Source organism: Hypanus sabinus, chromosome 13, assembly GCF_030144855.1.
Source record: "Hypanus sabinus isolate sHypSab1 chromosome 13, sHypSab1.hap1, whole genome shotgun sequence".
Taxonomy (NCBI): Eukaryota; Metazoa; Chordata; class Chondrichthyes; order Myliobatiformes; family Dasyatidae; genus Hypanus; species Hypanus sabinus.
Genome location: NC_082718.1, coordinates 28,188,936 through 28,205,924, shown reverse-complemented (window position 1 = coordinate 28,205,924; position 16,989 = coordinate 28,188,936). Strand labels below are relative to the sequence as shown.

The window sequence follows — 16,989 nt, the reverse complement described above, 5'->3', positions numbered from 1 at the left end:
AGGAGAGACATTTTGGGCCACTTATGTAAAAGCAAGATAAGATTACATCTAGAATATTGTGTACTGGTCTGTTTGCCCTACCTAATAAAGGATATACTTGCAATTAAGCTCCCAGTAGTGTGGTGAAGTTTCCAAGTCGGCGATGGGCTGTAGGTCAGAAGATCAGTAGTTCAGCGGTAGCCCAGGGATTGCCAACCTGGCCAACCTCCAAACAGAGACAAAGGTAAATACTTGCAGCTACACCATGATGATTTTTGGCAGCTGGAGTAATAAATGTGCCAATTACAACATTTTATTTCCATTATTTGATGGAGAGCTTTTGCTTCCATAATATTTTTAATTTTACCTACAGGTGCAAAATATTTAAGATAAATCCAACATATCCAGTTCTAGCGTAAGGTCATTGATTTGAAACATTAATTCATTTTCTTTCTCTACAGATTCTTTTTTTGAACTGCTGAGGAGTTCCAGCACTTTCATTTCCTGTTCATAGCTAGAGCCATTACCTAAGACTTGTTAAAATCAGGACAGCCATCAGCACTTTTCCACGGGAAGTAGAACATAGGTAGAATTTGGCAAGGTCAGGAGATTGTAGCTGGCGTGCGGCAAGAGGAAAGAATCCATCACATTCTCAGGCAATGTGAACACGGTGCTGCATGCCATTTCTTGCTCCCATGTTGCAGTTAGATTGTCATATAAACATGCATGCAAGATGTGACGATGGCTCTCAAAATGCTGCAGACTGCTAAGCATCGTCGATGTGCACCATTCCATTCCAGAAAGAGCCAAATGCAAAAGAGTTCATGGGTTCTGTGATGTAAGTCTTGCTCTTCAGCAAATTTGTGGATGACAGAAGATTGGGGGTGTAGCAAGGAAAGCTAAATGCTTGCGGCATTATCCGGACCTGCTGGAAAAATGGGCTGAAAAATGGCAGATAGGATTTAATGCAGACTAGTGTGAGGTGTTGCACTTTGGCAAGACTAACCAGGGTAGGTCTTACACGGTGAACAGCAGGACACTGAGGAGTGTGGTACAACAAAGGGATCTGGGAATACAGAGCCATAATTTGTTGAAAGTGGCATCACAGGTAGATAGGGTCATAAGGAAGGCTTTTGACACATTTATCTTCATAAATCAAAGTATAGGGTATAGGAGGTGGGATGTTATGTTGAAGATGACGATGAGGCCTAATTTGGAGTACTGTGCGCAGTTTTGTTCACCTACCTATGGGAAAGATGTAAGTAAACAAGGTTGAAAGAGTACAGAGAAAATTAACAAGGATGTCGCTGGGTCTGGAGGACCTGAGTTATAAGGGAAGATTGAGTAGGTTAGGACTTTATTCCTTGGAAAGTAGAAGATTAAGAGGAGATTTGATAGAGGTATACAAATTATGAGGGATATAGATAGGGTTAATGCAAGCAGAGCTTTTCCACAGAGGTTAGCTGATACTACAACCAGAAGTCATGGGTTAAAGGTGAAAGGTGAAAAGTTTAAGTGGAACGTGAGGTGGAAATGTCTTCACTCTGAGGGTTGTGAGAGTGTGGAATGAGCTGCCAGCACAAGTAGTGCATGCAACCTTGATATTAACGTTTAAAGGAAATTTGGATAAGTACTTGGATGGAAGGGGTATAGAGGATTATGGTCCTGGTACAGGTCAATCAGAGTAGACAGTTTAAATGGCTCAGCATGGACTAGTTGGGCTGAAGGATCTGTTTCTATGCTATAGTTCTCTATGACTATATGTCTCTAAGTTTTTGGTTGCATACATTGAAAGCCATGTAAGCACAGCTTCTGCAATGGTTATCTGACAAGCAAGAACAGATGGGGAAGGATGAGGGAAGGAGCCTTGACCAACCACAAAGTCATTGACTAATCACACCATGCAGTTAATAAACACAAACTAAAACTCCACATGTTTCTTCAGGATATGTAAAGTGTAAAAGAGAGGTGAGAGTAGATATGGGTCCGCTGGAAAATAATGCTGGAGAGGTAATAATGAGGGACAAGGAAATGGCATCAGTCCTTACTGTGCAAGACACTAGCAATATGCTGGAAGTTCAAGAGTGTCGGGGTAGAAATGAGCTAAGTTGCCATTACTAGTGAGAAGGTGCTTGGGAAAATGAAAGGCCTAAAGGTAGATAAATCACATGGACCAGATGGTCTACACCCCAGGGTTCTGAAAGAGATGTTTGAAGAGATTGTAAAGGCATTAGCAATGATCTTTCAAGAACCACTGGATTTTGGCATGGTTTGCCAATGTCAATCAACTCTTCTAAAAGTGAGAGAGGCTGAAGAAAGGAAATTAGAGGCCAGTTAGTCTGACCTCAGTGGATGGGAAGATGTTGGAGTCGATTGTTAAGGATGTGGTTTCAGGGTACTTGGAGGTACATGACAGAATAGGCCTAAGTGAGCATGGTCATAGACTTTGGTAGAAGGAATAAAAGTGTGGACTATTTGCAAAATGAAGAGAATTAAAAAATAAGTGGTGCAGTGGGACTTGGGAGTCCTCGTGTATGATTCAATGAAGGTTATTTTGCAAGTTGAGTTGGTGGTGAGGAAGGCAAATGCAATGTTAGCATTCATTTAGAGAGAATTCAAATATAAAAGCAAGGATGTAATGTTGAGGCTTTATAAGGCACTGGTGAGACCTCATGTGAAGTATTGTGAGCACATATGGGCCCCTTATCTAAGGAAGGACATGCTGACATTGGACGGGGTTCCTAGGAGATTCACAAAAATGATTCTGGGATTGAAAAGCTTATAATATAAGAAGCGTTTTGATGGCTCAGGACCCGTAATCACTGGAATTCAGAAGAATGAGGTTGAATTTCATTGAAGCATATCAAATGCTGAAAAACCTCAATCGAGTGGATGTGGAGAGATGTTTCCTATGGTGGGGGAGTCTAGGACCAGAGCATACTGCTTCAGAACAGAGAGACATCCATTTAGAATGGAGATGAGGAATTTCTTTAACCAGAGAGTAGCAGATCTATGGAATTCATTGCCACGGGTGGCTGTGGAGGCCAAGTCATTGGGTATGTTTAAGGCAGAGGTTGATAGATCCTTGATTAGTCGGCATGAAGGGGGATATGAGGAGAAAGCAAGAGATTGGGCTGAGAGGGTAATGGATCAGCCAAGATAAAATGGTGGAGCAGACTCAATGGGCCAAATGGCCTACTTCTGTTCCTATGACTCATGGTGTTATGGTGCTTTAGATAGTGTATCAAACCCCTGTTTACTGAGCGCCTCCGGAAATGTGGCTCATTAGCCCCTCACTAACAACCAGTGGACTCCGTGGCGAGAAAGCTGCCTTTCTCAGGCTTCGTACATCTAGGGAGTATATGACTTGGGTCCCGCCAAATCCTTGAGGTCGGAACATCTTGCTCACCCAAACCCTGGTTTGCGTGAATGCTGTGTGATTTTACTGCACCCAGCAAGAAATAACAGATCATATAGTGCATACAGTTATATCTAAGAATGTTAACTTAATCAACCAGTTATTAAAGGAAAGAAAGAAACAAACAAAAAGGCACCATTACTCTTAAACAGTCAAATGTGCCCTTAAGCAACACACACAAAATGCTGATGGAACGCAGCAGGCCAGGCAGTATCTATAGTTGGAGCTCATCTTGAACTTGTCTATTACCGTCAGTCTGCATGAAAACACACACCACCTTCCGAATGTCACTTGAAATACATCTCGAACAAACAAGTTTCCCCCGGGAGCATTGGTTCTTCCTCCTTGAAGCCATTCATGTGCACAAAGCACCTTGTGCAACAGGGACAGCATCCTCAGCCACCTTCCCTTCTGTCTTCTCCAAACTCCCACTAGTGTTCTCCAGAACCTTCTCCCAATTCCACTGTCCTGACTGGTGGACACCACATTCCTAAGTTGAACAACAAAGCCCCTTCTTATCTCGGTTCATATCCTAACAGGTTGAAAGTAGAATAGGCTGTTCTTACAGAACTGCTAAAATGAAATACCCACAGCATAGCAGTAAAAACCAGGGTGTTACATGTAGAAGGTTGTCATAGGTTACCATGGGACATTGACAGTATGCACAGATGGGCTAAGAAGTGGCAGTTGGAATTCAACCCAGAAAAGTGTGAAGTGGCTCACTTGGAAGATCAAATTTAAAGGCAGAATACAGGTTTAATGGCAGAATTCTTGGCAGTGTCGAGGAACAGACAGATCTTGGGGTCCACATCCATATATCCCTCAAAGTTTCTGAATGTTGATAGGGTTGAAGAAGGTATATGGTGTGTTTGCCTTCATTCATTGGAAGATTGAGTTCAAGAGCCATGAGGTAATGTTGCAACTCTGTAAAACCCTGGTTAGACCACACTTAGAATATTGTGTTCAATTCTGGTCATCTTATTATAGGAAGGATTTGGAAACGTTGGAGAGGCTGCATAGGAGATTTACCAGGATGCTGCCTGGACTAGAAGGCCTGTCTTATGAAAATATGTTGAGTGGGGTAGGATTTTTCTCTTTGGAGTGAAGGAGAATGAGAGGTAACTTGACGAGATGGACAAGATAATAAGAGGCATACATCAGCTGGATAGCCAGAGATTAACCCACCTATCTACACTTTCATTAAAGTTGTTTATATGCCCGTATATTGCAACAGTAGATGCCTTAGTATGGATCCTTGAAAGACTATGTAAGAGGGAAGGTTTAGATTGATTGTGGAGTAGGTTAAAATGTCAGTACAATATCATGGACCAAAGGGCCTGTACAGTGCAGTAGTGCTTTATATTTCTATGTTCCATGCTTTACTAAAGCCAAAATTAAAGGTTCTTTGTCAGTACACATGTAGCATTCACTACAAGATAAATTAATTGTAGGCATGATAAAGATTAAATGGCTATGATCTGGTCATGATTACAAAGATCTGGTTGCGGAGCTAGAAAGGGAACATGTTAATAGCTACATTTTAGGACAGGGTGTAAATCAAGAAATAATTGATGCTTACAAGGGACAGTCAGCATGGCTTTGTGCAGAGCAAATTGGTTGAATGTTTCAAAGAAGTGACATGTGACCATTGAAGGTGGAACTGTGGATGTTGTCCACGAGAATGTCAGTGAGACACTTGACAAGGTCCCTCGTGGTAGGCACACCCAAATGATTAAGGTGCATGAGATCTATTGTGAATTGGCCCTTTGGATTCAGAAATGACTTGCCCATAGAAGGTAAAGGGTAGTGGTCGATGAGATCTGCCTGGAGGCCCATGACTAATTGTGTTCTGCAAGGATTCGTTGTTGTGATATATAGAACATAAAGCAGTACAGCGCAGGAGAAGGCCCTTCGGCCCACAATGTTATGCTGAACCAACTAAATTAGTAATGGCCCACTAAACTAATCTTTTCAGCCTACACAATGGGCATATCCTTCCATTTTCTTCAAACCCACGTGCCTATCTAAACATCTCTTAAAGGACCCTAATGTATCTGCCTCTACCACCACCCATTCCAAACACCCACCACTATGTGTGTAAAAACCTTGTCCCTCACATCTCCTTTGAAATTACACCCTCTCACCTTAAATGCACGCCCTCTGGTATTAGACATTTCAACCCTCAGAAAAAGATATTGTCTGCCTATTCTCTGCCTCTCATAATCTTATAAACTTCTATCAGATCTCCCCTCAGCTTCCGCCTCTCCAGAGAAAACAACCCAAGTTTGTTCAACCTTGCATTATAGCAGATGCCTTCTTATCGAGGCAGCATCCTGGTAAACCTCTTCTGTACCCTCTCCAAACCCTCGACATCCTTTCTATAATGGGTTGACCAGAAAGGTTATATAAATAGCATTGATGAAAAGTTCGCAGACGATACAAAGATTGGTGGTGTTGTGGATAGTGCAGTAGTTTGACAAAGAATATAATGGGAGATAGAGTAGATCAGTTACAGATTATGGGTGGAGGAATGGCAGGTGGAGTTCTGTGGAACCATGTGTGAGGGGTTGCACTTTGGGAGATCAGATATAAAAAGACATATACAGTTAATGGCAAAACTCTAAACAGTGTTAATGAATAGAGGGACCTTGGAGTCCAAGCCTAGTTCCCTGAAAATGTCTGCATAAGTTGATAAAGTGGTAAAGTAAGTGTATTACTGGCTTATCTTTCTGACTCTTTGTGCCTTGTCGAAGAACGTTATGTCATGACTATTTAAGGCAAGATGGAGTAAATTCAAAGGAGATTATCATAATTCCATTAATTTCAAGATACTTAATGGAGAAGAATAGGGCTGGTCCTCATTTTGAGATCTAAATCGGAGAAAGGCCAGTTTTGATGGCATCAGAAAAGATCTGGCAAGTGTGAATTGAAATAGGTTGTTTCTGACAAAAGATGCTTGATAAGTGAGATGCCTTCAAAGGTGAAATTTGAGGGGTCAGATGTGTATGTTCCTGTTAGAATAAAAGGCAGCTCTGACAGGTCTGCTAACAAGAAACAACTGGCATCACAATAGATTGGTTTATAAAGAGAGGTTTTGGTACTGAGCACAGAAATTAGGAAGTTATATTGAACTTGTATAAGGCATTAGTGAGGTCAATTTTGGAGTATTGCATACAGTTCTGGTCATCTACCTATGGGAATGATATCAATAATAGCATGGATAGAAGATTGGCTGACCTGGCAGGAGGCAAAGAGTGGAAATAAAGATTAACTTTTCTGGTTGGCTGCCAGTAACTAGTGGTGGTCTGCTGGGGGTCAATGTTGTGACCACTCTTATCATGTTATATGTCAATGACTTGGATTACAGAATTGATGGCTTTGTGGAAAAGTTTGCAGATGGGTTGAGGTGCAGGTAGTGTTGAGGAAACAAGGAGTCTGCAAAAGGACTCAGAAAGACAAGGAGAATGGATGAAGAAGTGGCAGATAGAATAACATGTAGGGAAATGTATGGTCATGCATTGTGGTGAAAGGAATAAAGGCATAGATTATTTTCTAAATGGGAAGAAAATGCAGAAATCAGAGGTGCAGTATTCCCTAAAGCTTAATTTGCAGGTTGGCTCGGTGGTAAGGAAGGCAAATGCAACATTAGCTTTCATTTTTGAGAGGACTAGAATATAAAAGCAAGGATGTAATGCTGAGGATTTATAAGGCATTGGTCAGGACACACTTGGTGTCTTGTGAGCAGTTTTGGACCCTTTATCTGAGAAAAGATGTGCCGGCATTGGAGAGGGTCCAGAGAAGGTTCACGAGAATGATCCCAGGAATGAAAGAGTTAATGTATGAGGAGTATTTGATGGCTCTGGTCCTGTTCTCGCTTGAATTTAGAAGAATAGGAAGGGATTGCACTGAAACTTATTGAATATTGAAAGGCCTTGGTAGAGTAGACATGAAAAGGATGTTCCCTACAGTAGGAGAGTTTAAGACCAGATGGCACAGCCTCAGAATATAAGGAAGTTCCTTTCAAACAGAGATGAGTTGGAATTTCTTCAGCCAGAGGTTGGTGAATCTATGACCATGAATTCCACAGATGGCTGTGGAGGCAACGTCATTAGGTATATTTAAAGTGGGGGTTGATAGGTTTCTGATTAGTAAGGGTGTCAAAGGTTATGGAGAGAAGGTAGGAGAATGGGATAATAAATCAGTTATGATGGAATGGCAGAGCAGACTAGATGGGCCAAATGGCCTAATTCCATTCTTGTGTCTTATTGTCTTAATAAGATTGAAAGAGCACAGAGCAACTTCACAAGATGTTGCTGGTGCTGGAGGATCTAGTTTACAGGGAAATGTTGAACAGTTTAGGCCTTCATTCCCTGGAGAATTGAAGAATGAAGAGAGATTTGACAGAGACATACAAAAATTATGAGGTATAGATAGGGCAAAAACATGAGGGTTCTGGATAGGGTAAATGCAAACAGGCTTTTTTCCACTGAGGTTGAGTGAACTAGAGGTCATAGGTTAAGCATGAAAGGTGAAATATTTAAGAGGAACCTCTTCACTCAGAGAGTGGTGCACTTGTGGCATGATCTACCAGCAGAAATGGTGGATGTGGGTTAGGTTACAATATTTAAGGGAAGTTTGTATATGTACGTGGATGGGAGTGGTACATAGGGTTATGGTCCAAGTGCAGGTTGATGGGACTAGACAGAGTACCAGTTCAGCCTGGACTAAGTGGGCTGAAGAGGTGTTTCTGTGTGATGAGGGCCTGAATGTGCTGCCAGGAGTGAATCTAGAGGTAAATATTTATTCTGTTCTTAGAAAGGCAGACTTTGGACGGATATAGACATTGTATAGGTAGAAAGGATTAATTTAGTTAGGCATTTACTTACTAGTTTAATTACTTCAGCAGAACGTCATCAACTGAAGAGCCTGTTCCTGTACTGTTCTACATTCTACCTATCTTTTCCTTATAACTCAAGCCTTGCAATTCCAGTTACAACCTCAGGAGTCTTTTATGTTCCCTTTCTCACTTAATGACATACTTCATATACTGAGTGAGCACAACTTCATATAACTACTCCGAGTGCAGTCTCACCAATAACTTGTTCAATTGCAACCTGACATCCCAACTCCTGTCCATCACTGATGAATGCAAGTAAATCATACATCTTCACCACCCTGCTCTTCCTTTTCTCAATACGTCCTATATTCTAAGCTCCTGAAAGACCTCCTTGTGTAATTTCTGTGCATGTTCCTTTTTCTTTGTATGTCGCCCAGTATCCTTTGACATCCAAGTTCCTTGGACTTGCAGTCCTTACCCTTCACCTTTATGAGAACATTCTGGCCCTGAACTCCGTTACAGAAGAATAATTTATGGTCATATATAAGAGGGTGCAATGAAATTGCTTATTCTCATGATGCGCACAGAGTAAACCATATACATGGTAATAATATGACTTTTACTCTATAATCAATACAATGAGTGCAAAACAGCAGGAAGTCCAGAGACTATAGTGCACTCTGAGGCAGTACAAAAAGAAATGCTAAAGTGACCAAGTGAAAATAACCAGGAAAGGATGAGTTAAGACTATAATGACGATGGAATCTCCTCCAGGATGGGGGTGTGAAAGAGGTGATTGGTTCAGGAGTCCGATGGTGATGATGGTGAAGTCAGTGGCCAGTTGATCGCACACAACTTCAGAAAGTGACCAGTGATTCCATCTAGGCCAACCACTTTCCAAGAGCTGAAAATGGATGTAACATCTGTTGCTGAGATGTGAGGGACAGAGTCAATGGGGGATGGGGTCACTCCAAGTAGAGCCTTGTTTACCTGCTCAAAATGGACAAAATCTTTTGAGTGATTCACACTTGTCTGATATGACCACCTGCAGGTAGCTGCCACCAGGCTGTTTTGTCCAAATTCAGGACCTTAATTTGAACATTCTTTCTTCTCACCTCTTCCATCAGGGAAACAATACAAAAGCCTGAAAGGATGTACCATCAGGATTAAGGACAGTTTCAACCCTGCTTTTATAAGACTATTGAATGGTTCCTCAGTACAATAAGATAGATTCTTAACTTCATAACTTATCTCATTATGATCTTACATAACATTGTCTACTTGCACTGTACTTTCTCTGCAGCTGTTACACTTTATTCTGCATTCTGTTATTGTTTTATCTTGCAGTACCTCAATTGTGTAATGAATTGATCAGTATGAACAATATGCAAGGCAAGGTTTTCACTGTATCTCGGTACATGTGACAATATACTAATTCCAATTGCATTATTCATAGACTATTACAGAATAATAAGACGCATACTTTGTATACAAAGTAGGAGTGGCATAAAAGGATTAGATAATGGGGAACTATTCCCCAAAGGGGAGATGGCTGGAGCCAGAAAGTATAGATTAGTGGAAAGAGTTTGAGGAAGAACTTTTTTAATCCAAGGAGATGCCTAAGACCAGAGGGCAAAGGCTTAAATTGAGGAAGAGAAGAAGTAGGAATCTGAGAAATGTACTGTTTCATGTAGAGGATGGTTGAAGTCTGGATTGCAGCTGTCTATAATATTAGAGCAAACTGGAAAGCACAAATAATGAAGTAATTTACCTGATCGTCCATTTCTTTCTGCACCACACCAATATCCATTCAAATAAATGCCCCAAATGTAAGCTGGTACAAGATCCAGGAACATGCTCCTCTCTGTAATGACAGGAAATATCAGTAAGATCTGGTTTTGCCATTGGACTCCAACAATGGAACACTGAACCTGCAAACACTTATGTGAAGGAATATCAGGAGTTCTATGGAAAGTAGCTGACATTCATCAACAGTTTCTCCAGATACATGTTTTTACTATACTCTTAATCAAGAATTCATGGAATAGTTCTCATGGAATAAGAGGTTTAACTCATTTATACCAAGCATCTCCCTATTGGCAATACTGTGACAGGAAATCTTGAATTTAGTTAAATAAATTAATGAACATTATTGAATCTACCTTGAACAATATTAGATTTAAGGGCAGAAATTGTTGACTTCAGCCTTTTTGGTATTTTGAATTGGTTGAGGAAAGTAGTTACTCGGATCAACCTTGACTCCGTTTTGAATTCTATTTTGTCTATTTGAAAATGTTTTCATGAATTAATTACATTCTCCAAACCTGTCATTGTATTTCAGATTTCTTCTTAATGACAAAGAAAATGCCTCATAATGATGGAAAAAAATTAACTGCAACAACATCTGATGTTCTGATAGAATTCCAGTTGATTATTTTCTATTTTCCCTGCAGCTTAAAAAGAAGACACTGGAAGTTACTGTTTGGGATTATGATCGAATATCCTCCAATGACTTTCTTGGTGAAGTGAGTTTTTCTGATTTTCAGCAAGATATTCTCTCTTGTCAACTGTTCAAAGTAATTCCATTAATTACTTTGAAATTAATATGTATGTTTTTAATATTTATATATTTTTTTCTACTTTCAAATGTCTTCCATTGTTATTAAATGCCTTCCATTATTATTAAATTACTTAGAAGGATGTTGCATCTTCTGAACGATGCCAATATGCTTGATGAGACTTTGCCTGGGAAATGTTAAAAGAATGGAACCAATGCAGTAGGATTGAAAATTGTTCAAAAGCAGATGCCATCAAATGTGAGAAAGATATTAAACAAAATAATTCAGAGTATAAACAACTCAAAATGTATATAGGCTGAGTTGGCCCAGTGTCAAATCATCCTACTGATCATTTTGGCTGAATGAGTACTATCAAGAAACAGTGCTGGACACTGTGAACACATGCCTGAACCTGATTTCAAATGTGCAGCTGCTGATTCAGCAACATCCCAATTAAAATATTTAAAACATTCACCCCAGAAATAGTTGTTCCAGTTTCATTAATAATGACTACATCATAAAGGTGATAGCCATGGTCATCAAAGGAAAAAAAAAACATACCTTTGGTGGAGTTAACAAGCATTGCTGGAACATAGATCTGGCAGGAAGCTAGAAATCAGAGCATCAGGTCAGAAGGTGGATGGATTGAGATGACAGTAGATGTCATTACCAGTATGTCTGGAAGGAACTTCATTCATGAGATAATAAACATATTGGTTAGATGGGATGGTGTGTTTACTTCAATGCACAGAGTATTATGGGTACAGTTGATAAACTTAGAGCATGGATCACTACATGGAAGATGATCCTGTTGCCATTACGGAGAGTTGGTTGAACAAAGGACAGGAATGAATACTTAATGTTCCAGGGTTTCACTGTTTTAGATGTAAAAGGGTAGGTATTGAAGCTACATTATTTACCTCTCATCTCGAAGTCTATATGGTGTTATGGATTCAGCAACAATAAATATATGAGTGAGGCAGGGGTTTTATAACAAACAAAACGTTTATTAAACACTGAAAAACAAACCCCCCAAAAGTAAACAAATCACTAACATAACCGGAAATCAGCTGCTGTGCGGCAGCTTAAACAGTTCTTAAAGCGATGTTGCAAAAACAGTTCTTAAAGCGATGTTGCAAAAGTTCAAAATGCTTACAGTCCATTTAAGGGAGAGATTTTTTAAGACGATTTAAATTCTCTTTCGCGTCGTGTTGTTGCGATTCCCAGTCGAACCACACTTTTCCCACGAAGAATTTACAAAGATGGAAAATGAAACAGCTTAAGGGCACTGACCTTTCCTTTACAACACTGTTCCCAATCCTTTCTGCTATTCACAGGGGTTAACACGGGCACAGTCAACGAATTCCTTCCGAATGAGGATCAAACAAGGTCGAACCTGTTTCACCGTCAAGATTGACTTTCCTCGATCTTTTAACTCCTGAACTCCGATCTTCACTCTCCACTGATTCTCAACTAGCAGTATTATAAAGAAACTGCTGGCAATGACCTTTTAAACTAGGTATTAAATAAAACTTCATCTTTCAACTAAACTGCATCATAACATTAAATCACGCAGTGTCATGAAGTCAACATGGCAAATCCAGCCACGAACTGCCCCTCCTCACAGGGAGGGATCCTCCTTTTATACCCTCTTAAAAAAAACCTGTCACATGACCTCTACTGGCAGGAAAATGACGTCACTCCACCATCACAAGACCAGTACCTCAAGTCCAGTATAGCTTCAACACCTGTCACGTGACAAGTACACCACTGTCACATGTCACGGGTACGTAACACCTCCCTCCAAAAAAAAATTTTGGTCTGTCAAGAACAAAAATTTAACAATTATTTACAAGGGAAAAAAACAAATGTATAAATTTTATAACATAAACAATATACAATACAGTATCATATAACATCTTACAATTCACAATACAGTAGGAGTGTTACAATTGTAAAAAACCACTCCATAAAAAAATTACATTGTACATTCAACATCGAGATAGACAATCAGCAACCATATTATCTTTACCGTTAATATGAGTTATCACAATATTGTACTCTTGTAACATCAAACTCCAATTTAATAATCTTATGTTTTTGTTTTTCATCTTACTCAGAAACACTAACGGATTATGATCAGTGTAAACAATAAGTGGTTTTTCAGTTGTACCAACATATACCTCAAAATATTCTAAAGTTAAAACAAGAGATAACAATTCCTTCTCTATTGTCGAATAGTTTCTTTGATGCTTATTAAATTTCTTAGAAAAGTAAGCTACTGGATGATCAACCTCATCACCCTCATTCCTTTGCATTAATACTGCTCCTGCAGCCTCATCACTAGCATCTACAGCTAATGAAAAAGGTTTTTCAAAATCAGGTGCCTTGAGCACAGGTTGTTGATATATTATAGTTTTCAATTTTTCAAATGCTTCTTGACAAAGCACTGTCCACACAAACTTCACATTCTTCTGCAAAAGGTTAGTTAATGGAAGGGCAACCTTAGCAGAATTCTTACAAAATTTTCGATAATATCCTACCATTCCCAAGAATCTTCTGAGAGTTTATTTCCCCATTGGAGTGGGAATCTCTAAAATTGCCCGAACTTTTGCCTGAACAGGAGCTACCTTACCTTGACCCACATCATAACCAAGGTAAGTCACAGTGGCATGTCCAAATTCACTCTTAGCTAAATTAATAGTTAAGTTAGCTTTTGAAAGCCTTTTAAACAATTTCTCTACCGCAATAATGTGTGCTTCCCAAGTATCATTTCCTGTCACTAAATCATCAATATAAGCATCTGTATCTTTCAATTCCTGAATCACAGAGTTAATCATCCTCTGGAAAGTACCTGGGGCATTCTTCATCCCAAATGGAAGAACATTATATTCATATAGCCCAGATGGAGTTACAAATGCAGAAATCTCTCTACCTCCGTCTGTTAATGGAACACACCAATACCCTTTCAATAAATCAATCTTTGTAAGGAACTTTGCTTTTCCAACTTTATCTACACAATCATCTACTCTAGGAATTGGATATGCATCTGTTTTCGTTACAGCATTCACCTTCCTATAGTCCGTACAAAACTTAATACTACCATCTGGTTTTGGCACCATAACACAGGGTGAACTCCAATTCAAGTTAGAAGGTCTAATAATATTATTCTCTAACATATATTTAATTTCTTTCTCAGCAAGTTCACATTTTTCTATGTTCATCCTATTTGGGTGTTGTTTAATAGGTTTGGCATCTCCAACATCTACATCATGTGAAGCTATAGTAGTCCTTCTTGGAACATCTGGAAACAAATCCTTATATTTAAAAATTAATTCCTTCATCTGCTGTTTCTGCTCTAGCTGTAAATGTGCTAATTTCTCATCAATATTTTCCAGAATGGTTGAATTTGGTAACCTAACAGAAACAATGTTGGATTTAGAATGAAATTCAGATGAATCATCTATCATGTTCCTAGTTAAATCAAACTCATTCTCACTAACCACAACAGTCACAGTATCAGATTGTTTCTCAAAATATGGTTTTATCATATTTATATGGCAAAGTTGTGTTGACCTTCTACGATCTGGAGTTTTTATCACGTAATCCACATCATTGATTTTAGACACAATCTCATAAGGACCATGAAATCTAGTTTGTAAAGGATTCGTTTGCACTGGAAAAAGAACAACACCTTATCTCCAGGCTTAAACATCCTCATCCTAGCTTCTTTATCATACCAAATTTTCATTTTCTCCTGAGCCAATTTTAAATTTTCCTTGGCTAAGCTACAAGCTTTATGTAACCTGTCCTTAAATTTCAAAACATAGGCCAACAAATTAGTGTGTATTTCCTTACTAATCCACTGTTCTTTTAATAAAGCTAAAGGTCCTCTAACCCTATGCCCAAATACAAGTTCAAATGGACTGAAACCTAAAGATTCTTGTACCGATTCCCTTACTGCAAATAAAAGTAAGTTTATACCCTCATCCCAATCACTTTCATTTTCCACACAATATGTCTTAATCATATTCTTGAGGGTAGAATGAAACCTCTCCAAGGCACCTTGAAATTCTGGATGGTATGCAGACGAAGTGGTTTGCTTAGCTCCCAATTTATAAACTATCTGTTGAAACAATCCAGACATAAAATTACTGCCTTGATCAGTTTGTATTTCCTTAGGTAATCCAAAATAAGTAAAGAATTTTATAAGGGCCTTTGTCACAGTTTTAGCTGTTATATTCCTCAGTGGTACGGCCTCTGGAAACCTAGACGAAGTACACATGATAGTCAACAAGTACTGATAACCAGTTTTTGTCTTTGGTAATGGACCAACACAATCTATAATAACTTTAGAAAACGGTTCACCAAATGCTGGAATAGGTTGTAATGGAGCCACTGGTGTAACTTGATTTGGTTTACCCACAATTTGACAAGTATGGCACGTTTTACAAAACATCACCACATCTTTTCTTAGACCAGGCCAGTAAAAACGTTTTAAAATCTTGTCCACAGTTTTCCTTACCCCTTGATATCCACCTAAAGGCACTCTATGAGCTAAAGTCAAAATCTCATTTCGATAAACTTTAGGGACAACTACCTGGTAAACAATATTCCATTCCTCACTTGCAGGAATTGTAGGTGATCTCCACTTCCTCATTAGCACTCCTTTTTCCAAGTAATATCCTACTGGTACCTTCTCAATTGCACTATCTAGTAGAGCTTGTTCTCTTAATTTTATCTCAGGGCCTCTATTCTGCTCTGCTATCATCTCCTTCCGAGACAGAGATAAATCTTCATAGTCAGACTTACTCCAAGAATCTTGTTCAAACAACGAAGGTAAGAAAGTCTCTGACACATCCTCAAAACTCGAATCCTGAGTTGAACAGTCATGATTAACAAACTCATTCTGTGCATCAATCTTTTTAGCCATAGCTCTAGTCCCAACACAGGAAGAATCTGTGTTAGAATTCATCTCTGGTTCCTCTGACTCCATTGTCAAATGCACTTCAGGAAAAACTTGTCCACCTGCCAAGTCATTACCTAACAATAAAGAAATATCTTTCACAGGTAAGCTAGGCTGTAATCCTACTTTAACAAATCCAGTAACTAACCCTGACTTTAAATTTACTTTATGCAAATGTACAGGCATAAAATCACTCCCAACACCTCTTATATAATTTACCTCACCAGAATCAGACTCTTCATTAAACTTCAATACACTGTCTAACATCAGTGATTGAGAAGCTACAGTATCCCTAAGGATTTTTATTGGCACCAGAGTAGATCCTTCTTTCAAGGATACAAACCCTTCAGTTATAAAATAATCATATCCCTTTCTAACTTGGTCAGACTCTAACAAAACCTCATTTGTGTTTATCAAACCCTGTAATTTTACAGTTGCTTCAGTATGTTGCACACAAGCATCTGGAACTGCTTCCTTCTCTTTCTTTTTCAATCAGAAACAGTTAGCTATTACACGGCCAGGTTTCTTACAATAGTTACAAATAGGACCAAACTGTCTTTCCTTCACAGGCTTTCCTTCCTCCTTACCTTTCTCATTAACTTCTGATTTACCTTGAGTCTCTGTGTTATTTTTCCTCTTGAAAATTCTGCCCTGAGGAAATTTATTCTTATGGATTAAAACATACTCATCAGCTAATCTAGCAGAGTCCTGCAATGTATTAGTATCCCTCTCATTTAAGTAGGTCCTTACTTCAACAGGGATGCTTCTTTTAAATTCCTCCATTAAAATCAGCTCTTTCAATGTATCATAGTCCCCATTTACATTTTTAGAAGAAACCCATCTCTCAAAACACACAGCTTTATCATAGACAAATTCCACATAAGATTTTCCCACAGGCTTATTCAAACTTCTGAATCTTTCTCTATATGCTTCTGGGACCAATTCGTATGCTTTTAAAATATGCTTTTTCACAATATCATAATCAAGTGCTTGTGCAGCAGTTGAAGCTGTATAAACTTGTTGTGCTTTGCCTTTAATTCCACTCTGTAACAACACTGACCATTTATCTTTCGGCCACTCTGAAATCTGAGCAATCGTTTCAAAATGTTGGAAATATCTTTCCACTTCTGTTTCACTAAATTGTGGAACCAATTTAATTTCTTGACTAGCAACAAATGGTTTTCTAGAACCAGAAGACTGATTCCCAGACCTTAATTCCGCCATCGCATAT

At 39.0% G+C, this 16,989-nt stretch overlaps 1 protein-coding gene across 1 annotated transcript in view; it reads left to right on the top strand.

Annotated features, from left to right (window-relative positions):
- Window positions 1–16,989, top strand: part of pcloa (piccolo presynaptic cytomatrix protein a) — a 389,623-nt gene that overhangs the window by 293,900 nt on the left and 78,734 nt on the right. The window contains exon 19 of the mRNA XM_059988484.1: window positions 10,688–10,759. Within this exon, the coding sequence (XP_059844467.1) occupies window positions 10,688–10,759 (72 nt within the window). The remainder of the gene's footprint in view (window positions 1–10,687; window positions 10,760–16,989) is intronic.